This window comes from Dermacentor andersoni, chromosome 1 (assembly GCF_023375885.2).
Source record: "Dermacentor andersoni chromosome 1, qqDerAnde1_hic_scaffold, whole genome shotgun sequence".
Taxonomy (NCBI): Eukaryota; Metazoa; Arthropoda; class Arachnida; order Ixodida; family Ixodidae; genus Dermacentor; species Dermacentor andersoni.
This window is the reverse complement of record NC_092814.1, coordinates 107,092,628-107,117,407: the sequence shown is the minus strand read 5'-3', so window position 1 is coordinate 107,117,407 and position 24,780 is coordinate 107,092,628. Positions and strand designations below refer to the sequence as shown.

At 44.1% G+C, this 24,780-nt stretch overlaps 1 protein-coding gene across 1 annotated transcript in view; it reads right to left on the bottom strand.

Annotated features, from left to right (window-relative positions):
* Positions 1–2,172: 2,172 nt before the first annotated feature.
* The window catches only part of LOC126545579 (uncharacterized), a 40,591-nt gene continuing 17,983 nt past the window's right edge, over positions 2,173–24,780 (bottom strand). Inside the window, exons 2-3 of the mRNA XM_050193500.3 lie at positions 19,777–20,081; positions 2,173–2,696 (exon numbers count right to left, since the gene is read on the bottom strand). Coding sequence (XP_050049457.1) covers positions 2,603–2,696; positions 19,777–20,081 — 399 coding nt within the window. The 3' untranslated portion in view covers positions 2,173–2,602. The remainder of the gene's footprint in view (positions 2,697–19,776; positions 20,082–24,780) is intronic.

The window sequence follows — 24,780 nt, the reverse complement described above, 5'->3', positions numbered from 1 at the left end:
TGAAATGGGAAGTTGTCAGCGTGTGCGTAAGTGGAGCCTCATTTGTCGTAAGCTGTAGCAGGGTCGGTTTAACACAATGTCAAAATAAACAGCCCAACTTGGCGGCCACATGCTATCTCGGTAAGCTTACGCAGCGCATGCAAGGACGTATAGTTCCTTTCATTTAACAAGTGGCCATGCTTTAGGGCCTATCAGGAGTAAAGAATTAAGTATCGCTCCGTCATGCTTGGCAGACTTCAGTGTTTGAGCTTGTCTCTTAAACGTCATTCATTTGTCTCTGTTAAAAACATTCCTATACAGGGTCTTCAAAGTTAAAATAACAGTATTTCAATAAAAAAAAAAGTGGTGCTATATAACTAGGCAAAATCTGCTTGCGCAGGCCGTTTATGCGCTTTGGCAGACACAGTTTTCGCGAACAATTAGAGTCATCAAATGCATAATTAATAAAAGACGTATAACTTCTTGCTATTTATGCATATGTTTATAGTCTAAACGTCACGGCAATCCTATTTGAAGACAACTTCACTTTGATTCTCCTGAAGTGGTTCTGTTCAGAGTTGAATATTCATCTTCAAATCCAACGTAACCTTGCGAGCAAGCGCACGGAGCTTTCTCGCTGCGTCTGTTCTCGACATCGGGATAGCGACGCAATCGCCATTGTTATGTGAAGATAGAGCGGCTGTGTCTGCTTGCTCGTTTCCATGGATCCCACAATGACTTGCAACCATTGAAATACGACGTCATGTCCTTTCTCAACTGAACAATGGTAAATTTCGCGGGCGTCCTCGACAGGTCATTCGTGGGGTCCATGGACCCCACGAACGACCTGCATTACCTGCATTGCCTGCATTACCTGCATTACCTGCATTACCTGCATTATCTGCATTATCTGCATTACCTGAATTATCTGCATTACGCCATGCACGGCGTAATGCAGATAACAACCTCTGGAGCGCGACCTTGGAATCGCAGAAGATGGACAATTTCTGGGGCGTTTCTGATTGATCAATTGAATTGCTGCATGCAGAGCTGCAAAGTCGATAGCTGTCGTTGATGTTAAGTGCGATGTCCTGAATTTCATCACTGTAGATATTGCTGGGACAAATACTGCAGCTGCTGAACCAGAGTGCATGACCCACCCATCGGTGTAAACACGAAGGCGGTCACTGTGGACTTAATGTAGTAGCAATAATGCTGTCTGCTTCAATGCTGCTGACGGCATTTGTGCCTCCTTCTTGATGCCTAGAATGGAAAGGCACATATATACTCGAGGTGAACGCGATGCTCCGTGAGTAGACAGGAAACGGCGAAAAACTCGTATCTGGCTTAGTTGTTGGCCGGCAAGCAAGATGGTGATTATCCTATCGACATGTCGAGTGTGCACTCTTAGAGCGTCGACTGTAATGTACGTTGCTGTAGGGTGGTCACGCGCTATGGCAATTGTGGCTGCTGTGGATGCATGCTTAGGGAGGCCGAGGCAATTCTGTAGAACTTGGGCTTGTATACTCTGGAGTGTGCGAAGGTTCGTTTTACGGTTGCTGCCAAGCACAGGCAGGCTGTATCTTAGGAAGCCCATAAATAATGCATGGTATAGGGGTAGCATCGATTGCACAAATGCTCCCCAAGACTTTCCTCCGACAAATTTGAATACATGTGCTATTGCAGTGAACCTTTCCTTCATATCTGAAATATGTGGCGTCCAAGACAAATCACGGTCGACGATAACTCCAAGGAAGCGGTGCTTTGTTTCGTAACCAAATACTTGTCGATTTATGCGTATAACATATGGAGTCATTGTTTTTCGTGTAAATGCGACTAATCGCCACTTTTCTTAGGATGGTTCTAGTCTGCCAAAGCGCATGAACCACCTGTGCGAGCAGGTTCTTCGAATCTAGCATAACTTCTTTATTTTTATTAAAGTTGCGGTTAGTTTAACTGTGAAGATACGTGTGTTTATAACCATTAATCACGCTAAACATGCGAACACAAAGTATGGCTTCAGGTTTACATCAAGCGAAATGTAACTATTGGACTATTCAGTCGACGTTCGTTATTCTTTCGACTGTATAGTATTTAATAGAATGGGTAACAGGCGCCATGTGTTAATGGTTTTACAGTGAAGCGTAATGGTGTTCTGGTGAACTCTTTATTAAAAAAATAAATAAATGCTCGGGACGGGTGGCTAAAATATATTTATTGAGCTTGCACAGTTGTGCGTGCGTGTCGCGATACAGGTGGAAACTAGGAACTAATGGCAGAGCCAAATTGATCACCTGTCAGAAATTCATTGATCTCAAGTAGATCGTAAGGATCATGTCGAGTTGTTGAGCAGTGTATCGAAAGGCAACTGTCAACTTTCCTGAGGATGCGGGCGGATCCAGTCTGAGCCATCACAAGGCTGCTCCTGCAGATAGCTGGTTGAAATTCTGCTGTTAAGAGAACTGCCTTAAAAATGATTCTTACATTATGTAACCTGCTCGTTCGGGTCGGAACGTGCTGTCACATGCAATATTCACACATAGGCCTACACTCCGGAGTCCCTGATGTTCTGGTCTGCTGCTTAGCCAGCTGGTGCTCTCCGCTGAGGTCATAGTTCATGGCTTCACCACCAACCGCCGTATCCCCCGTAGCCGCTGTGGTATCCGAAGCCGTGGTAGCCGAGGTCATGGTGATATCCCGTGTGCACATGGTGGACGCTGCATGTTTCAACAACGCTCTATATTGACACCGCCACTTATAGTTTACATAAGGGCATGGCTTTCGCCACCTGCGGTTGCTATTCATGCAATGAGAAAGACATGGCTAAAGCTGATTGGTTGCTTGTTTGTTTGTTTCGAAAAGTATAACTTCCTCCGCCAGGATTGTAAACGCGAGGGCTTAACACTATGTCATAGATGTCCCTGCTTTCCAGATTTTGTGATGGCTACAACAGACAGCCTCCTTTGGGATTGATGTTACCTGAGGATATAGCTTCTGGAAGTGTAAGTGTAAGCGGAGGTAGAGCACGACGCTTATCATCCACGGAAATATTCCACTAGTGCCAAAGTTAAGTATATACAGGGTCCTCAAAGTTAAACTTAAGGTAATATTTATTTATTTATTTATTTATTTATTTATTTATTTATTTATTGCTACTGCCTGTCATCTACAGGAATTTAGCAGGATGGGCACGTAGATGAACAAAATACAAAATGTGTTAAAATACTAAAAGGAAAATACCAGTAATAACGCTATTAACGAAAAAAGAAATAGAAACATGTTGTAATATGTATGTAACATGTGTAATATGTAAACATGTTGGGTTTCCTTTGTAGCAATTGCTACGAACGGGTGGATGTCTGATTTTCCCTTTATTCAATAAAGACTCAAATAAGAAAATACACTTAGTAGAATCAGGGCCTCGCTTTTCTAGCGACGCCTTCCGGTCGATTCTACGCCACTCTTATCGCCACAGTTCACGGCCGGCTGTTCTCGTTGATAACGCGAGCAGAGCATCGCTCTGACCACTGACGACGCAGGAAAAGTGGGAAATGGGTGAAAAGGAATAGCATAAGAAAATACATCGTTGCAAAATCGCCGCCCAGCTCTCACAATACAACACGCACAGGACAGTGCATTATAAGTAGTTCGTAAATTACAATCATTATTCTGGATGGTCGAGAGGAATAATAAAAAAGGCTATGCTCGCTACGCAAAAGTTGCTTGCGGAAGTGGTTGATGCGCTTTGGTGGAGGCAATTTTCGAGAACGAGTCCACAACTACATAATTAACTAAAACTTCTGAATTTTTTTTTAATATCGTGATGTAGTACATGTGTACTTAGGAACTTGAAGACAATCGTATATTCGAATACAACTCAATTTTATTTGTCACTCCTAAAGCGAATGTGTTCAAAGATATTCATTTTCAGATTTGACGCTCAATATGTTTATTTCGCATTCAGGGGCGGAAGTCGCGGCCCAAAGATTAACCGCCCTTGTGGCGCAGCTCAGGGTAGAGCTGATGATATAGCTACGTTTCTGCTCTCGGATGGCAAAAAAACACTGGTTTCCTATGTTCCCCCGCAATCGGCTGCTTCAGAGGGGGCAGGGGGGAGGGGGGTCATTTTTGTATCGACACTACCGCCTCTGAATGCGAGATTGGCGTACTTAGCGTTTAATTTTATTATTAGCATTCCGGAACACAAACGCGCTATATGTGCGGAAAAACGAATTCCTCTTTATTCTTTATTCCCTATTTCCCATTCTCTAGAATGGAGGAGGTCGAGGTAAAAGCTGCGTACAAGCAGCTTGAGGAGCCCTCGATCCCTACACAAGCAGCAACTATAAGAGGCGTACACATATGGTTACATAATTCTGGAGCACTTTCACAGAGCAACACATAAATATAGAATATGTAATATGAATTACAATACAGAGAAAACAAATATATAGTATACAATTCAAAATTATCTTATAGCTTCAAAATCAAATAATACAAAAGTAGTTTTGGTTCATTTGCACAGAGCAACAGAGTAATATGAATTGCAATACACTGGAAACAAATGTTTATAATGCAAACTTCAAGATGGTATTGTAGCTTCAAAATCAAACAATTAAGAACCACGTCAAATAATGGGGTCAGATTAATGCAGTGTTAAAATGTGTTAGCGAGTAGTGGAACATATTGACTGAGGGTGACGGTTGATGAGCAGTTTAAATTCTGATTGAGTTAGGTTGTGAATTTCTATGCCTCTATCGTGGAAACTATTCAGAAGGTTTGACAGGCGACGCTGAAGCATTTGATCGCCATAATTAGTTCAAGACCGAAGGACTTTCCACATTTCTGTGTGACGAGGAAGTCGCGCAGGTTGACCCTGTTGTAAGTTAGCTATTTCAGCAGAACGTCTTGCGATGTCTGCAAGGATGAGATAAAATTTCTTTAATAGCCTTTGGGTACTTATTTGTTGAATTGAAGGAAGGTGATACTTTGCAAAGACAGCTTCCGTGTGCTCTGTATATGGTAAGTTTTCAATAATACGCAAGATTTTTTTTTGTAGTAGTAACGGTTTGTTAATGTTCGATTCAGTTGTAGAACCTCATACAAAATGACAATACTATATATGGGAGGCGAATAATTCATTATATATTAAGAGCTTTGCTGACGTAGGAAAAATATATCTATTTCGACTTAATAGGCCTACAGTGCGGCTAACTTTGTGAGCGACGAAGTTTTAAACTTCGTTGTCCCACAATAGATGGCAAAAAATATACACCAAGAATCTTATTAGTACTATGTCAATCTGTGCTGAATTGAATGTTACACTTGTCTGATAGAATACGTGTACCTTTAGTGTGGAAAATAACGGCTTTTGTTTTGGTGACACTAACTTGAAGGAAGTTCTGCATGGACCATGTGCTCAGTTCTCGAAGAATTACATTTGCTTGGCGAACTAACTTGTTGGGACAGACGACGGATGAACATCTTGAAGGGGCAGCGCAATAAGACGGAGACAGAAGGCAGGAACACACAGGACAGCGCTGTCCTGTGTGTTCCTGCCTTCTGTCTCCGTCTCATTGCGCTGCCCCTTCAAGATGTTCAACCAGTACCAACTCGCCCAAATGTCGATCCTTCTGCAGACGAAAGATATAAATATGCTATGATCGTCAGCGTACATATATGAGCTTTGACTCTTCATGGATATATGCAACATCATTCCCGTAGAGGTTGAAGAGCAACGGGCCTAGTAGGGTCGCTTGAGGGACGCCTGAAAATATTTCCTTTAAATGTGACTTTAGTTTAGTTATTGACACAAACTGCTGTCTGTTTGTGAGGTAGCTGAAAAATTCTGGTGCGATGCCCTTATACGGTATCTTTCAAGTTTCTGAAATAATATTTGTTGATTAATAACATGGAAAGCCGGGGTAACGTCTACAAATATGCCAAAGGTCAGAAGTTTGAGTTCGAAGTTACGGAGGATGAATTCTTTTTAGTCAAGAAGCGCAAGCTCCGTTGACAGGATATTTTTTAACCGTGCTGCAGTCTTTGAGAGGAGTTGGTATTTCGAAAGAAACGAGGACAACTTCTACGCAAGAACTCTTTCTAAACATTTGGAAAATATTGGGAGAATAGAAATCGGTCGGTAACTTCGAATGTCAAATGTATCACTCTTCTTATGCCGGGCTACAATCCTTGCAGTCTTCATTCGAGAAGGAAATGTTGCTGTGAAAATATACAAATTGAAAATATAGACTGAAATAGGAGCTATATCATGAATTACGTGTTTGATTTGTCGTATTTGTAAGCCATCGGTGTCACAACTGGAGGTGTTACGAAGGTCTTGGAATATTGAACGAACGTATGCAGTGTTTCATGGCTGTAAGAAAATTGTGCTTTGGTTGAAAGGCAAAGGACTTTTCGGATGCTCTGATACCTGCATAAGGCCGCTGTGCACGAAATAATGATTGAACGCATTTACCATGTCCTGTGGAGTTGTTACATGTCCATCTATGGATTTTTTTCCTATCTGCTCAGCTGTTTCTTTCCGCCCAGCAATAGCATTTACCTTATCGCCCCTTTACAGAAGAAAAAGCTCTAGGACACTGGTCCAGACGGGCTTCGGCACTCAAGGCCTTAAGGGCTTTGCTGAAGTTTTTAAGGACATGCGAATTGTCTGATCGCCTTTGAGTGTTGTATCGCGTACTATCGCGTTACTGCGTGAATTTTCCGATTTCTCTTTTTTTTTTTCTCCTCTTCTTCTTCTTTCTCCTTTTATTCCCTTTACCCGTTTCCCCAGCACAGGGTAGCCAGCCGGTACTTAAACTGGCTAACCTCCCTGTCTTTCCTCCTCTTTGTCTCTCTCTCTTTCTCTTTCTTCCATAGTTTATCACTGTTTCCTACACAGGATAAAACTTGTCGCAAAAAATATGAATTCTTTGTTTTCTTTAATTCTTTAGACAATTTATTACGGAAAAGCTTAAAATTCTTTCAAGTATAGAGGTACGTTCTCGTGTCTTGATTAGCCAGCAGAGCCTTTCTCGCTTTTTAATTTTTCTTAATAATTCTTTAGTTAGCCACGGCTTTCTAATGCTCTTGTTGCACATCATTTCCTGAGAAACGAAGTGATTTCTGTATGTTGCAGCAAATTTTTCTAAGAAGATTCTATAAGCTACCTCAGCATTAATTTCAAAAAAATTTTCGTCTTAGCACACCTGCTTAAGTTCCGACTGAAACATTCCTAAAATTTTTAAAAATTTCCTCTTCGAATATACTCGTTGATATATACTTGTGCGATGATCTTCACGTAACTAATATAAACGTCATATATTGGTGAGATTTGAAAAGTTCATTAACAGGTTTGTGTTAATTCTGTACTTGCGTACTCTACTTGGTCGCAAAAACTGTGTTCGCCGAAGCGCATAAACCACCTGTGCAAGCAGCATTTGTGTAGCTGGGCTAGCCTTTTTTATTATTTTTATTTATTATTTTTATTGCGATGGCAGATATATGGACACTACAGCAGAATTTCCGCCGCTGTGGTCGGCGTTGGCGTCAGCGTCACAGTGATGTTCGGTATTAAGTCCACGTTCAATAAGATCGCGGCCGCGCGCCGTATGCTGTATATAGGTGGGAAGGAAAGGTTGCGAGGGTGAGCCGAGAAGCATGGTGGTTTCATGCGGCCGCGTCTTCTCGCGCTCGCAAGGGAGGAAGGCGGGGAGGGGACGCGCCGACTTCTAGCGCGCGCAAGAGCGGGAACGGGGAGATGTGCGCGTGCTCTCAGGAGGGGAAGGGGGGGGGGGGGAGGGGGCAGGTAGCGCGCGTCTCCGCTTCTACTCCGGCCGCGGCGGCGCATGACGCTGCTGAGCATTAAACAGAGCGTGGCCGCGCGCGTCCGATCTTGGAGGTAATCTGCGGTGGATTCGAAGGTTAGCCGACCCGAGAGAGCTGACCTGATGCCTTCGTTTGCGCTATGTTCTCGCGCGCCTAGCTCGCGTTGAAGCGAGAGGCATCCCGAAGGGGAACTCGCTCGCCGCTGCTGCTGCTCGTCACCACGCCATCGTTTTGACAGCGTGTCCGCGTTCATCGAGTGCGATGTGTTCGTGCTTGCCTGTGCGCGCGTGACACCGCACTTGTTAATTTAGCTCGTACGCGAACGTTTTACAGCAGTTTATATAGCTGATAATACTAACCTTACTGCGTATAGTTGTCTAGTAATTTGCTATCGCAATCAATGTATTGGTTTTCGGGCGAAACTGTTATTATTCATTAAAATTACTTATAGTTTAACTTTGAGAACATTGCATATCTTTTTCCACTGCATGGCTGTGCTTGTCTATGAAAGAGGTCCCCGTACCAAAGTCTAAAGGCCCCAAGGCCCCTCCGCGCGCAATCGCTACTGTTGCAATGTTTGTGTGCTCGAACGTGAGTGACAATTAATGCGGCACTCCGATATAAACAAATGAAGAAAATATTTAGCTGGGCGAGTTAGTTCAAGTCTACGGGTACATATTAGCGCGACGTAGAAACGAATACTTAGTTTAGGAGTGAGTAGGAAAGGGCAAGGTTAGTTCTCGTTCTGTTTTTCCCTACTCGCTTCTACTAAGTCTTTATTTCCACGTCGCGGTAATATGTACCCCCTAGAAATGAAGAAAAGCCCTCCTCACTGTATGCCTTTAAAGCGCCGTAGGAAGAACTGCTGCACTCTCAAGAAACATTTACTGTTACTTGAGCAGTAGCCTTCAAACTATGGTACGAACAGAATGCGTGTTATGATTATTTATTTATTTATTTATTTATTTATTTATTTATTGAAAATAACCTTACAGGCTTCAGCAGGAATATTGTGTGAGGGGGGATTCTACAATATACATCTTCATTACAAGGAATGTAAAGAGATAACGAGTATATGAGACCTATACTAAGGTACATAAAACTAGGTGACGTTACATAATAGTTAGCGAAGCGCAATATACCCTGAACAGGAGTTCCCAATTCAGTTTTAACTATGGGACCTCCTTCTGTATACTTCCATCTGTATATTATTTTTATGTAACAATAAAATTGATTGATTGATTGATTGATTGATTGATTGATTGATTGATTGATTGATTGATTGATTGATTGATTGATTGATTGATTGATTGATTGATTGATTGATTGATTGATTGATTGATTGATTGATGTCGGAATGAATGGCGACATACACAATGTAGGGGTACATCATTTAACACCGTCAAATTTTACAAAAGTAATGCAAGGGCACATTTCTTGACATTGCCAACTACAGAAGTTAGCGAGAAGCGCGTACATAATTAAGAGAAAATTAATTAAGGCAACTGGTCACGAAAAAATAGCGGTTACTTCATGACGAAACTAAACAGGGTCATGAATGTCACAACATTATCAGGGAGACTATTACATAGTTCAATCGCTAGGGGTAAGGCTGATGGATTGAAGGCGTTTGTGTTCCCAAAGATACGTTTGAAGGAGTGGTTGTTTTGCAAACGGCGAGATGTTCGTAACGACTGGGAGAGAGGGAGGGAGGTTTGCTGCTGGCGGTTTGTTATTTTAGGAAATAAGCAGATTAGAGCTATCTTTCTGCATGATTCTAAGCAGGATAAGGACAGAGATGGCTTAATATTAGTAACACTGGAACGACGGCTTGTCCTCTTTGGCGATGAAACGCGCGGCGCGATTTTGAACACGTTCATGAGCGTTGATTAGATAGGCTTGGTGAGGTGACCAAATTAATGACGCGTATTCAAGTTGAGGACGGACAAATGTTAGATATGCTAGTGATTTGGTCGAAGTAGGAGCGTCGTGAAGGTTTCATTTAAGGTAGCCGAGGGTGCGTGATGCCTGTGCTGTGATTTTATCTGTGTGAGTTGTCCATGAAAGTTTGGGTGACAGATGCACGCCACGGTACCTGTAAGACGTTGTGCCTGCTACGTGGCAGTTAAGAGTGTAGTTAGATGCTGAAGCTGATTTCTTGCGGATGAAGGTCATTAGTATACATTTGTCGGTATTAGGAGACACTCGCCAGCGTGAGCAGCAATTAGTTACGAGATCCAGGTCCTGTTGGAGACCAAGATGATCAGCTGAATAATAGATTTTACGGTAGATTACGCAATCGTCTGCGAAAAGTCGCATGTTAGAGGAGATACCCGCTGGCAGATCATTAATGCAAATTAAAAATAACAAGGGACCGAGAACACTACCCTGGGGGACGCCGGAGGTGATATCACTAAGAGCAGATGAGAAGGAATTGATGATGGTGTATTGTGTACGGAAGGTGTGAAAATTTCTCACCCAGGATAAAATTAAGGAATCTAAATTAAGGGACGAAAGTTTAGATATTAGACGACAATGCGGAACTCGACTGAAAGCTTTATAGAAGTCGATGAATATGCTGTCGATGTCTAGGTTATTATCCATGCGCATGAGTAAATCATTCGTAAATTTTAAGAGCTGTGTGTCACATGAGAAACCTTTTCTGAAACCGTATTGGTACAGGCAAAAAAAAAAAACACTATTAGCTTCTAGGTGCTGGGCGATGTTGGAAGCAATCACATGTTCAAGTAATTTACATGGGACACTCGGTAAAGATATTGGACGATAATCACTAACATTAGATGTCTTGCCCGATTTGAATATTGGTATGATTTTCCTGATTTTCCATTCGTGCGGTATTTCACTCGTTGATAATGATTGTTGAAAGATGTGGGCAACTATGAGACTAGATACTGTGACTGTGTATTTAAGGATTTTAGTATTAATATCATCAATTCCTGCGCATGTTGATACTTTGAGGTTGTTAATGCTGCAATTCCAGCAGTAGTTATGGCTATGGGATCCATGTATCTATAATCGACTTCTTCCGTAGATGGGATGCTGGAATAGTCATCCTTTGTAAAAACACTCGTAAAGTAAGAATTGAATAAAGCAGCAGAATTCTCCGGTTTAACGTTTGTGTCATCATCATCCACCAGTGAAATGATCTCAACGGCAGTGTTGGTGGGAGAAATTGATTTCCAAAACTTTCTAGGGTTATTTTTAATAAGCGATTCAAGGTCACATGACCAGTGGCGTAGCTAGGCCGTCTGGCACCCGGGGCCCATAAGTCTTCAGTCCCCCCCTACCCCTCCCTGGGTGTAGTCAAGAAGGCGAGGATACCCGAGAAAATTTTCCGGGGACGGGCGTTGATGTTTCAGCGCCAGCACGGCGGTCTTGGATACCGCGCAAGCTTTTGTTTAGGCTCCATTTCAGGAACTTCTGCGCGGTCATAATAATAATAATAATAATAATAATAATAATAATAATAATAATAATAATAATAATAATAATCCTATTTTATGTTCACTGCAGGTTGAAGGCCTCTGCCTGCGATCTCCAATTACCCTTGTCCTGCGCCAACCGATTCCAACTTGCGCCCGTGAATTTCTTAATTTCATCACCCCATCTAGTCTTCTGCCGTCCTCGACTGCGCTTCCCTTCTCTTGGCACCCATTTTGTAACCCTAATGGTCCACCGGTTGTCTAACCTACGCATTACATGACCTGCCCAGCTCCATTTCTTTCTCTTACTGTCAATTAGAAGATCGGCTATCCCTGTTTGATCTCTGATCCACCACCACTCTCTTCCTGTCTCTTAACGTTATGCCTAACATACTTCGTTCCATCGCTCTTTGCGCGGTCCTTAACTTGTTTTCGAGCTTCTTTGCCAATCTCCAAGTTTCTGCCTCATATGCCAGCACCGGTAGAATGCATTGATTGTACACCTTTCTTTTTAATGATAACGGCAAGCTTCCAGTCAGGATCTGACAATGTCCGCCGAATGCGCTCCAACCCATTTTTATTCTTCTGTAAATTTCCTTCCCATGATCAGGGTCCCCTGTGAGCAATTGACCTATATAAGCATACTCGTTCACAGACTCTAGAGGCTGACTGGCAATCCTGAACTCTTGGTCCCTTGCCCGGCCATTGATCATTATCTTTGTCTTCTGAATATTAATCTTCAACCCCACTCTTATACTCTCTCTGTTAAGGTCCTCAATCATTCGTTGTAACTCGTCCTCACTGTTTCTGAACGGGACAATGTCATCTGCAAATCGAAGGTTGCCGAGATATTCGCCGTTGATCCTTACTCCTAAGCCTTCCCAGTTTAATAGCTTGAATACTTCTTCCAAGCACTCACTGAATAGCATTGGAGATATTGTGTCTCCTTGTCTGACCCCTTCCTTTATAGGTACCGTATCTTCCTACTTTCCTTGTGGAGAATTAAGGTAGCTGTGGAATTTCTGTAGATCCTTTCCAAGATATTTACGTAATCATCCTGTCCTCCTTGATTGTGTAACGTCTGTATGACTGCCGGCATCTCGACTGAACCAAATGCCTTTTTGTAATCTATGAAAGCCACGTAAAGAGGCTCATTGTACTCTGCGCATTTCTCGATTAGCTGATTGATGACATGGGTGTGATCCACTGTAGAGTATCCCTTCCTGAAACCATCGTGTTCCCTTGGTTGACTAAAGTCCAGTGTTGCCCTTATTATATTGGAGATTATCTTGGGGAATATTTTATACAATATTGGAAGTAAGCTAATGGGCCTATAATTTTTTCAATACTTTAACGTCTCCCTTCTTGTGGATTAGTATAATGTTTGTATTCTTCCAGTTTTCTGGGACCCTTGCAGTTGATAGACACTTCGTATAACGAGTTTTCCGAGCATTGTCTCCTCCATCTTTGATTAAATCAACTGTTATTCCATCTTCTCCTGCCGCTCTTGCTCGTTTCATTTCTTGCAAGGCCCTTCTGACCTCATCGCTAGTTATAGGGGGTGTTTCTGTAACCTGTTCATTACTGTTTCTAATGGAGGTATCCTGACTCCTCTGGGTATTGTACAGGTCAGTATACAATTTTTCACCTTCTTTTACTATATCGTCGAGATTGCTGATGATATTATCCTGCCTATCTTTCAGTGCATACATCTTGGTTTGTCCGATGCCTAGTTTCCTTCTCACTGTTTTCAGGCTGCGTCCATTTTTTAGTGCTTCCTCAGTCTTTCTCACGTTATAATTTCGTATATCCCTTATTTTCTCCTTGTTGATTACTTTAGACAGTTCCGCGAATTCTATCTTATTTCTTGAGTTGGACACTTTCATTCTTTGTCGTTTCTTTATTAGGTCCTTTGTTAATTGAGAAAGCTTACCTACTGGCTGCCTTGGTGCCTTACCTCCCACTTCAATTGCTGCTTCTGAAGCCAGCCTAGTTACGGTTTCATTCATTACCTCTATGTCATCTTCATCTCTCTGTTCTAAGGCTGCATATTTGTTTGCAAGTGCCAACCTGAATAGGTCTGCTTTTACTCTTGCTGCGTCTACGTTGGCCTATTTTTTCTTGACCAATTTTACTCTTGCTCTCTTCAAATTGAGGTAAATCCTAGCCCTCACTTAACCCTGCCTAACACTTCTACATCCTGCACTATGCTGGGACCGGCAGAAAGTACGAAATCAATTTCATTTCTTGTTTCACCATTAGGGCTTTTCCAGGTCCACTTTTTGTTCCAACGCTTCCTGAGAAGGTGTTCATTATTCTCAGCTTATTCCTTTCCGCGAATTCTACCATCTCTCCTCGAGTGTTCCTAGAATCCACGCCGTAGTTGCCAATTGATTGTTCACCACTCTGCAATTTTCCCACTTTTGATTGAAATCGCCCTTGACTACAATATACTGAGTTTGCCTTACTTTATTTGCTGCTATTGGCAAACGTAATTATCCGAGCTGCGGTACCGCCACAAGGTTGGGAACGGAATAGAGCATGCTTCGCGTCGATTCCTGGCGTCACCACGCAAAAAAAGGGAAAAAAAGAGAAGGCCACCATCAAACCCGTGCCGACGAAAGCTTGCGCTACTGTTGGTCTGCACTCGCAATGGACAGAATAGAGAGATCGGCGTCACTGGTGCACTATTTCATATTTCTTTCGGTACTGTCATACTGGGCCGCCCGCAGTGCCAAAGTACAGGAGGCTCTAGCACCCAAGACGATTTTGTTTAGAGAAGTTTTTTTTTAATATGGTCCTCAATTCCTGCGTTGCAAGGTTTTCTGTATAATTTTAATTAACCAGTTATTTAATATATTCTATTTTAAGATAGCCCGGACTGAACGGAAGAAGGATCCAAGAGACACATCGCTAGACTGTATGTTTAGCGACGCATGAGCATGAGCGCATCCAACGAGTGCCCCCCGCACATGAAACGTTCCTCCAAGGCGAGTAGTTGAGCGACCACATAGCGAATTAAATTTTTTTAGCCGACATATACGTTCAGTTATCACGTAAGATGTTGATAAAGCTGCAGACGACAATTATGCGGCACTACACATCTGGTACACCGGGTACATGCGCTCGGGCTGCTGGTTATCGGAGCGTTTTATGCCATTTACTCCCAGTCAAGCCGGCGAAAAGAGAGGGATCTTCAGACGTATATCACAACCCCCCCCCCCCCCCAACTGGCACTTGGAACTCGGGGTCCACAGTCCCCCTCCTCCCCGTTAATACGTCACTGCACATGACATAAATTTGTGTTTGGCGGTGCGAAGAGCATGACAGTACTCTTTTTCCACAGCCTGGTGTTTCATCCAAGACTGGGGAGTGTCCCTGAGCATTGCCGTCTTGAACTTGAAGAGCCGTTCCTTTTTATTTTTCATGGCGCGTTTTCATTTTAACGTTTTCAGTTGGATCAATTTTAGTGCGATAACGCTATCACAAAGCAATGGGGAAAAATAAAGTGAGTAATAGCGTATCATGCCGATTATGACACGTGCGAAACGGAGAGCAGAAATCTGCAATGTGATATTGATCTCACGACTCGTACGTGGTGCAGAGAGAGAGACAGAGAGAGAGCTAGGATAGGAGAGGCAGGGAGGTCAACCAGACGAGCACCCTTTTTGCTACCCTACACTGGGGGTGGGGGAAAGGGCATGTTACAAGGATTATAAAGCTCCTTACTCACTTTGATGATCAAATCAGACATTTACTCAATGTTTGGCAGATGAAATCATTCACTTACCTTGGAGGAAGAGGACGGAAGAGAGAAAGGAAAAGTTGTGAGGTCAGCCAGACGTGCGTCCGGCTTGCTATCCTATACGCAGGGACAGGGGGTTAAGGGATGTGCCTCCTTTCCTTTACTTGCCTAGCTTCACTGCCCAGTATATGTAAGTAAGAAGGATTAACAGTAAATATCGCGCCAAACGGCGATTTGCTGGTAACAATGTCCTGTTCAGTAACGCTAGAGATGCTTAAAAAATAAGAATAATTGAGGAAATGAAGCGATAAAGTCTAACGGTAGGCATGAACGGATCGTTACGCAGGAAACAAATGTTCTATAGCCTGGCCAGGATACAGGGGTTCGTAATGGTAGCCAGCCACTTGATGTTGTGTAGGATTAAGTTTATCTAATTGAGGATGGCACAGGAACCAGGCTAGCCAAGAGGAAACCTTCAGACGAATAAAAATGTATTCGATCGCATATTGCAGGCAATGCAGAGGCAATAACAGGCAAAACATGAATGACCGTTTACTGTTATCACTGAGAAAGGAAGGGGCAAGATAGACAGAGAGAGAGAGAGAGAGAGTCATGTGCGCGACATAATGATAGAGGGAAAGAGAAAAAAAGGCAGGCATTTTAACCGCAACAGTGACTAGTTGGCTAACCTACGCTGGAAGAAGGGTAATCTGAAGAAAATTGTGCTATATAAGCTCAAACAGCGCGTCTAAACAAGGGCAAAGAAAGAAACACGAACACAGATTCGGCTGCCCTGTTTCAGCTTATCTTGAAGGTGGGACAACTAGCCCTCATCAAAATGATGTTGATAATCAGTGTATACCCCAGTACTATATCTCGGAACGAAACTTGGAGAAGGATTACGGATTGCGCAACGAGCGACGAAACGGAAAATAATAGGTGTAATGTTAACAGACAGGAGGACGGCGGTATGGATTAGAGAGCGAGTTCGGGTAGCTAGAGCTGGTACTGTAATTGAGATTAAGAGAGAGAGAGAGAATGAAGAGGAAAGGCAGGGAGGTTAACCAGATATGAGTCTCCGGTTTGCTGCCCTACACTGGGGATGGGGGATAGGGGTTAGAAAGATGACAGAGAGGAAAACGCTAAAAAAAGAAAAGAAAAAAAAAACACGCACACGTGGAGACACACACACAAAAGGCGTTCCAGTTAAAAATCTACCGGCCTGGGTGATTGAGATTAAGAAGTGAAGTTAGACAGGTCATGTAACGCATAGAGCAGATAAATGTTGGCGTATGAGAGTAACAAAATGGGTACTGAGGGAGAGAGATAAATGTTCATGAGAAACATCTTTCGCAGATGTTTGCTTGCTCTTCGGTTCATCACAGGTGGTTACTAAACCTACGCGAATAACTCAACACTCGTCAAATATCCTAGAGCTCGTCTTGACGTCACACCCCGATAAGATGCCTCCTCTTACGTATGTCTGTGGTCTTAGCGATCACACCGTCATCCATGCCACGTTTCCTTGCAATATACCTCAAAAGTAAAATATAAAATAGAGTACTAACGCTATATGATAAAGCCGATTATTCAAGTATTAATCGTAAACTTTCTGTCTTTCACGAGGAACTTGCCCTTACGTATCAGAGCCGTCGACCGAGAGTAACTGGGCGCTTTTCAAAGCACAAATGCTGCGTTTAATAGGTTTTTACATTCCGACTATCACCATAAATGAAAGAGCGCTTTCCCTCAGGTATAACACTATCTTAAAGCCCTTAAACAATAAGAAAGAAACGATTATTTCGCGTTGCCAAATCTTCAGGTTCTCTTCCTGCCTGGGAAAAATATAACGAAGCCACTAAACAGTACAACTCATTAAAAGCACACACAAAACGTGATTTCCTTTCTACTACCGTCCCAAACATGCTGCACTCTAACCCGTAGCGTTTTTGGAAAACGATAACACCTGAAAATAATAGCTCTATTTTTCTATGTGATAATTCTGGTTCACCCATTTCTGAATCAGATGTTCCTAATGCCTTGAACCTTGCATTTTGTTCAATGTGTACAAAACAGCCTACCAATGAACTTCCAGGTTTACCATTTTTCGCTTTTCCACCAATGGAAGGTATTGATTTTAGGCCAGAAGGCACCATTAAGGTTATAGATGGCCTGAAGTGCTTATCATCATGTGAGATAGACGGTATTAATGCCAAAGTGTTAAAAAATACGAATTATGTGTGTAGTTTGATCCTCTGTATCATTCTTCAGCAATCACTTGACACGGGCACTGTTCCAAGAGACTAGAAAATAGGGAAGGTCACTCCAGCCTTCAAGAAAGGTGATCGGTTTTCCTCACGTAACTACCGTCCCATTTCACTCACCAGCGTATGCTCCAAAATCATGGAACACGTTACCTACTCTCATGTTACTAACTTCCTAACTTCAGTGAAGTTCTTTCGCCCTAATAAGCATGGCTTCCTGAAAGATCACTCATGCGAAACGCAGCTAGCTTTATTTATCCATGATATTCATTTAAACCTTGACTGTAACACTCCAACTGACGTCCTGTTCTTTATATTTCGACACGGCTTTCGATAAAGTTCCACATTCTCGTCTTTTGCTAAAATTATCACGCCTAAACATCCACCCACTTGTTCTTAACTGGATCCATTGTTTTTTAACTAACCTAAAACAGTTCGTACATGCTAACAACCTTACATCTTCCGTTTCCTCCGTTCTGTCTGGTGTACCTCAAGGCACTGTTCTTGGGCCACTCCTATTTTTATTCTACATTAGTGACCTGCCATTCACTGTAACCTCTGTAATACGTCTTTTCGCTGATGATTGCATCCTGCACCGCCCTATCAATAACGTCGCTGACGTCTCTTCCCTTCAAGAGGATCTCTTTCATATTCAAGACTGGTGTGCTACATGACTGATGTCCTTGAACATTAGTAAGACTGTACACAGTTCATTCCATCGTCGACCTAACTACATCCCCCCTGCCTACAAGATTAATAACTGTACTATATCTACCACCGACTCCTTCAAGTTCTTAGGAATTCACCTCTCCAAAGATTTGTCTTCGACAAATCATGTAAGCCACATAATTAATTCAGCTAACAAAATTCGTGGTTATCTTCGCCGTAATCTTTTCATGGCACAGCCACCCGTCAAATCAGTTGCCTATAAAACACTCGTGCGACCAAAACTTGAGAATGCATGTGCTATATTTGACCCTTACCAAACTAATTCCCTAAAGCCCTTGAATCTGTTCAAAACCGTGCTGCTAGATTTATTCTTTCAGATTACTCATATCACGCTACCGTTTCATCACTAAAATCTAAACTAGACCTATCGCCTCTTGCCTCTCGTCGTCGCATCTCACGCCTATGCCTCTATCACACGTTTTTTTTTTTTTTTTTTTATTCCATACCTCGTGACGGCCAGCTGATCCAGCTGGCTCATCGTGTTCGTCGAACAGACCATCCGAATTCGGTAATCCCACCTCAAGCCAGCGCCACTACTTTCTTGCTGTCATTCTTTGTCCGAACTGCTCGATACTGGAATGGCGTTCCGAGACAAACTGCCCTCATACGCGATACACCGCGCTTTAGGTCTGCCATCGAGTGTTCCGACTCATCTTTCTAATGTCATCATCATCATCATTCCCGTCTTTTACGTGCCAACTCCTCATGTAATGTCCTATTGGGACCCTGGAGGTATCCATAAATAAATAAATAAATAAATAAATAAATAAATAAATAAATAAATAAATAAAATTACCCATCGGAGAAACTCATACTTCAAGGACAGCGAAACTATATGCGGGAGTTCTGTCACCCTTCGAATTTAAAACAGTGCTTCTTGGGGGGCGCCAGTGGCAAAGGCCTCGACGCCATCCTCGCACATCCCCGGGGTGTGACGGCGGGGCCGGTGATGATGAGCTGAGATCCCCTAGACTAGCAGGAAGCAGGATCCCCGGCAGACCACGTCTGGACGTCGAAGCGGACGCCAATGAGTCGTTGACGGGACGCAGATCGCGCGGGAACACGAAGGCTGAATTTCTTGGTAGCGCTGTCAGATGGGAAGACGACATAGCACCCGAAAGTGCCGTGTCCCACAGCTACATACTCATCAACCTGTCATCACCCAGTACATTGACCTCTGTAATCCCCCCCCCCTCCACTACCCTGTGTCAATGTGTGAGGGGATTTGTTTTAGAATAATGGTCTTTCCCGGACAAGGGGTCTGTCATACGGCACCGTAAACAAAGTCGTTGCACTCGACGCATAAATGAACACGACGGGTGCCAAGGCGAACAACCATGAAAACCAAGATAGCCGTCACTACGGTGACATGACCATAGTCGGATGCACTGCTCTCTCTTCTGGCTCTTGGATTTATTATGGACGCGTGGATCGACTGTCACACACGGCCAAGTCGAGAACCTTGCTTGGACTCTTCATAGCTGGATGGATATGTAGTACCTGTCCTCCATACTTCCTATAAATGAAAGCAGTCCAGCCTCACACCTCGAGAAACTTCTCGCCTAAGCGATGTCACTCCCGGGAGAGATGGAACAATACCTCCTTCCGCACTTTTACGAGCACATCGGGAAGGTTCGGTTACACGGTACAGAAATTCATAGCTTACACAGCGCTGCTCAAGGTACAAAAATTAAACAAATTAGGTTGTTTTCACCACTCCATGGGGCCTTTCAACATGACAGCCGTGGTGACGCCAGTGCGAGTGATCTACACACGTGATACTAACTGCACTGGCACCGGCACCGGTACTGGCACGGCGTACGATACGTGGTGCTCGTAGTGATGACCGTGGTGGTAGCCGTGGTGGTGCCCATGGTGGTGGCTGTAGAGACCATGCAAGCCATGCAGCAGGCCCAGGCCGCCCAGCAAGTGTCCGCCGGCACCAATGCCGTACGCACCGGCCAGCACAGCCATCTTGTGCAGCTTCTTGCCCACACACGCAGGGACTGCTGCCAGCAGCGTGAGCAGCACCAGCAGCGGCGGCACGGCCACGAGGCGGCAGCGGGGGCTCCAAGAACGGCCAGCACTCATCTTCAAGAAAAGGTGCGCAAGAGCGGCGGGTTAAACGACAGCCACAACAGACGCTCTCGCGCGCTTCCCCGCGTCTGCGCGAATACGCGAAGCAAGGCCTTCTGGGCACCTCCTTCTGGGACCATGTTCAAAAAACTTTGCTCACCTAGGTGCGGCCCGTGATAAGTCATCGCCGCGAAGATCATCACGTAATCGCCCTGATCACTATCCTGAATAGCAGGTGCACGAACACCGGCGGACGAGGAAATGCTACGCACGAGAAGTCTTACGCATACGAGCTATGCGGCTGAATTCACAAAGTTTTTCGCTTGTCGGTGCCCTTTGTCATCGGCCGACCTCCATCGCTAATGAGATTGCTGCGTGCATATTGCATGTTTCTTTTGGAGAATGCACGCAGGAGCCCCGACGAAGAAGACGAACTATTCCTGAGTCTCGAGCTGTCGGCTGAACCAGCACCACCTATGCCAGCCCTGCAGTTGCTTTTGTAAATATACTTTGTAAATAGTATTTAGTGTTCGATCTATCGTTGCCGTAACAATATGTCCAGCATTGCGATTGGCTGAAAGTTTTTCTTACGAATAATTCCAGTGTAAGAGAGAGAGAATATATAAGGAAGGCAGGGATGTTAACCAGTCAAGAGTCTGGTTGGCTACCCTACGCTTGGGGAAGGGAGAAGGGGAAGAGAGAGAACGGAGAAAGAGAGGGTATAGAGACGTGCATGGAGAGTACTTGAGTCAAAGCCCCTCGTGCAAACCAGACGTTCTGAGAAAGCACAAAAGTGCCTTCACTGCCTTCTGAGCCGATGATCGGTGGGGATGCTGCTCTAGTACTGTCTGTTCACTCAGAGGACAATCATCTAATTTCCTCAATGTGTTGGACCTAGTGCAAGAGTTTCTTTTAAAGTACGGACCTTGTTGAAGTAAGAAGCGATGCTCTGGGGTCGAATTCACAAAGCTTTTTCATGGTGAGAACGGTTTCTCGTTCGCCGGCCGACCGCGTTCATTAATGATGTCTGCTATAACAATAAACGGGGGCCTGTTCTTATGAGCCGATCTAGCGTGCACAAATCACTTCATGAATACCGACTCAGGGCCCGTATTCGCTATCATGAGTAGCAGTGGTCTGAACACAAGCCAATAAGGAAACGCCCTCACGTCGGAGAAGCTTTGTCATTACGGCCGCAGGGCCCGTATTTGCAAACAGTTTGTGCGCTTGAGAAGTCTAAGAATAGGTGCCTGCTAATCGTTATAATGAACATAATGTTAGAGCGGGCGACCGGCCAATGACAAGGAGCGTTAGCTACTAAAAGCTTTGTGAATTCGATTCTCGAAGTGGGCAGTTAGCCAATGTCCAGGGCCTTTTCTATCATATCGTTAGCAATAGAGATCGGTTGGCCCTACTTGCGAACAGGAATGCTGTGCAGGATGTCCCGAGTTTCTCGCTCGCCTGAGTTTGCTCGACGGGCTGCCAGTGAACAAAGCGTGGAACACATGAAAGCTGCGGACATTAAAACGTAAAGTCACGTATGTCATCACAGGAGCGCATCCTGCGCACCCCGCTTCCCGGTTTCAAACACAGAAGTCTGTGCAATGTTACGCGCCAGCGCCGCTTATTGTTACCAACACAAATCGCAATACCTCAATACCGTGACTGTCCCGCTATCTATCTACACATTCGGCGCAACCTGCTTTCCACTTCTTCCTGGAGCGCGTCGCGGGCGTGATCACCTGCTTCAGACGTTATCTGGCCATACACTATTCCCTCGCGGTACAACGCGAAATGTAATAACCTGCAAATTATTTTAAAGCCTATTCAGTGCACATCTACCTCATCTTGGGATGCTTATAAACTACCATAAAGTGTTTAATAAAAATACATCAAAAACATTTATTCTGTGGTTTACTTGCACTTCCACTGGGTGGAACCATAAACAAATGAACGAAGGCAGCAACGGTTTGACCATATGACTCCATTTTCGGCCACCCATGGATGAAGGAACGCCCAAGTGATAACTCAAGAGTGAATTAAATTAATGAAACTGGCAGCGTACGTGCCCAGGGTTGAATTTTATGTTTTGATACCATTAGCTCATTCATCTGAGGGCGTTGCCAGAGCTCGTGGAGATCCAGAACTTTGCCAAACACCGGTCCTCCTGCATAGCACCCCAGGTCTTGCATGCGAAATACTTTATGAATGCCATTCATGGAACGAAAGCTTTCGTTCATGAGCTGTTCGTCACTGGCCGGCTGCCTGCGCTAATACATGTTTCACTGTCGCGATTGTATTGCACGTATTCGTTTGATGCGCTTAAGCGTGCAAACTTCTTTGAGTGCATGGGCCCAGTGTTCGTATTTTTAAGGATTGTTTCCCTCCAGTTCTGTTCATTTTCCATCATCCATCCTGCCGAGTGGACGATCCCGGCGATAGTAGGAGCGTGGCTTCGTGCGAGCCGATGACGAATGACATAAAGAATCAAAAATGAAAAGAACCATCAAAGGATGCGGCCCCTGGATGCTCGTATTTTTCGATGTTCTTCAATAGAACGGGTTCCTCGTTTTGTCGAGCTCCCTACATTTCCTTCCCTTTACAAATTTCTGTGTTCGAGTGGCCTATTAGAGAGACTCTAGTTCTCATGGACGTTTCCAACCTCGTATATTTATTTTTCGTGCCTTTGCTTTTTCTCTCCGCTATTCTTTGCGTCTTTCATTTCCCCTTACCCTTTCCACAGTGAAGGGAAGCAAACCAGAATCTCTTCCGGCTAACCTCCCTGCCTTTCCGACCCCATTTATCTCTCTCTCTAACTCTCTCAGTTCAAACGTTCTTTAAGTGGCGTTAATTCACGGTCATGAGCATATTGCATACTAACCGTTAGTGGTGCTCTCTCTCTCTCTCTCTCTCTCTGTTTATTGGTTTTATTGTAGAATTTGCTTTCATACTTCACTCATAGCTACCAGGTGCCCCACTGTGCGAATTTATCAAGCTCGATGTTTTGTTCTCCATCGCAACCCAAGGCTCATACCGTCTTGAAGGAGCACGAGTGTGTATTGATTCCTATGTGCTTTATTCAAATCTGATTGTCGGATTCATAATACTTCAAGCATGGGCCTAAACTAGGAACTGCTTGAACGTGAAATCTCAGGACAAAGCGTCCTCGTGAAACTGTTTAGAATATGCTATTATCTATACTAGAACAGCAACCTCTTTCCTGCGCGCGACACACTGTGGCAGGTATTTCACATACAATTGTCCTGCAACAAGTTCGCGGTATGTTAAATAAGTAACGAGGTTTTCGCGTACACCTTCCACTTGCGAAAAACCCTATGGTGTGTTGGTCCAGATGTCGTTAAGCAGGAACTTCGGATCTATAGTGCGTTTTATGGTGTCGCGCAATATTGCATGCGCTGGGGGAAAAGCGAGCAGACTTTTATCCGGCACTAGGGCCTTCTTCAAATTCCACTTCCGCGTTCCATTAAGCTTGGTTCTCATTTTCAGGCTTGTAACACGGACCATGCCGTCCCGCTTCTACGAAAGTAAAAAAAAAAGAAAGATACAAAAAAAGTGGGACGAATTCACAGGGCACTAGAACTCGTTTCGTCCCTGAAACCTCGTCGATTCGGAGCAGGTTTGTTTATTTATTTATTATTATTGTTTGTGTCCGTCTGCTTGTTCACCACTGCGCAACTGTGTTGTTGTTGACACAGAGAATCGAGGAGAATAGACAATGATTTTGCGTTCCCGGATTGCCTCGACAGCGATGTGAAAGCTACACATATATATATATATATATATATAATGCGGATCCCACGCATTTTGAGAATTCGTGTAAGCGAAGCTTTCTGTGCTGTTTGCGTTGATTGACGATAATTGGTGGTGAAGTTTACGGCGATTGTTCAAGTTGTTCTGCGCCTGCGCTTAGTGCAATACGCGAGCGGAGCGATGCTTAACGTTACCATGCGTGCACCCACTCGTGTTTGCTGTCGCAGTTAACTGAGCGCACAGAGAGGCGTGTTTGCTTGAGGCGTTGTTGCGCGCCATTGTTCGCAGCCAGCGAGGTTAGCACTGTCATCGCCTTACACGACGCATCGCGTCGTGGCAGGAGTGTTGATTGACTGGGTGGCCGGTGATTTAATGTGGTTTTGCGACTGCACGCCTTGCGTTATATTCACGCGGACGAACTTGTAAGGTTTTCACTTTCTTTTTTCTTCAGAAATAGCAGAAATGCACCATACTGTACATTGAATTTACGTTTCTTTGATTGGTTTGTAGCTGTTGCCATGTCTAGTAGTAGCGTCGTAGCGTTTTTTTTTTTTTTTTATTGAAGAGATTCCAAACGATATATGCTTTCTGACGTCGCCTTTCCCCTTTCCCATACATCTCCCATGTATGCGAGTTGCCACGAGCGAAAAGTGATAACGGTGTTATTCACTTGTTTAGTGACAGTGTCGGTGGCTGAATGGGTAGGGCTTCTGGCTCTAACCATGCTCTGCCTCCTCACTCTACCTCCTCGCTGGACTGTTGCGCATGAGTACGAAGGTAAGCGCTGCAGTTTTTGCACCGCTTTTGCGGGAGGCTGGCGCGTAATTACAACTGTCCAGAGGACATTGTGGTGATGCCTATAGGGCACTCTCGTTGAAAGGTTTAATAGACCCCAAACGAGGCACGCTTACTCACGTCGTCCTTCCCCTCTTCCGCGCTCCTG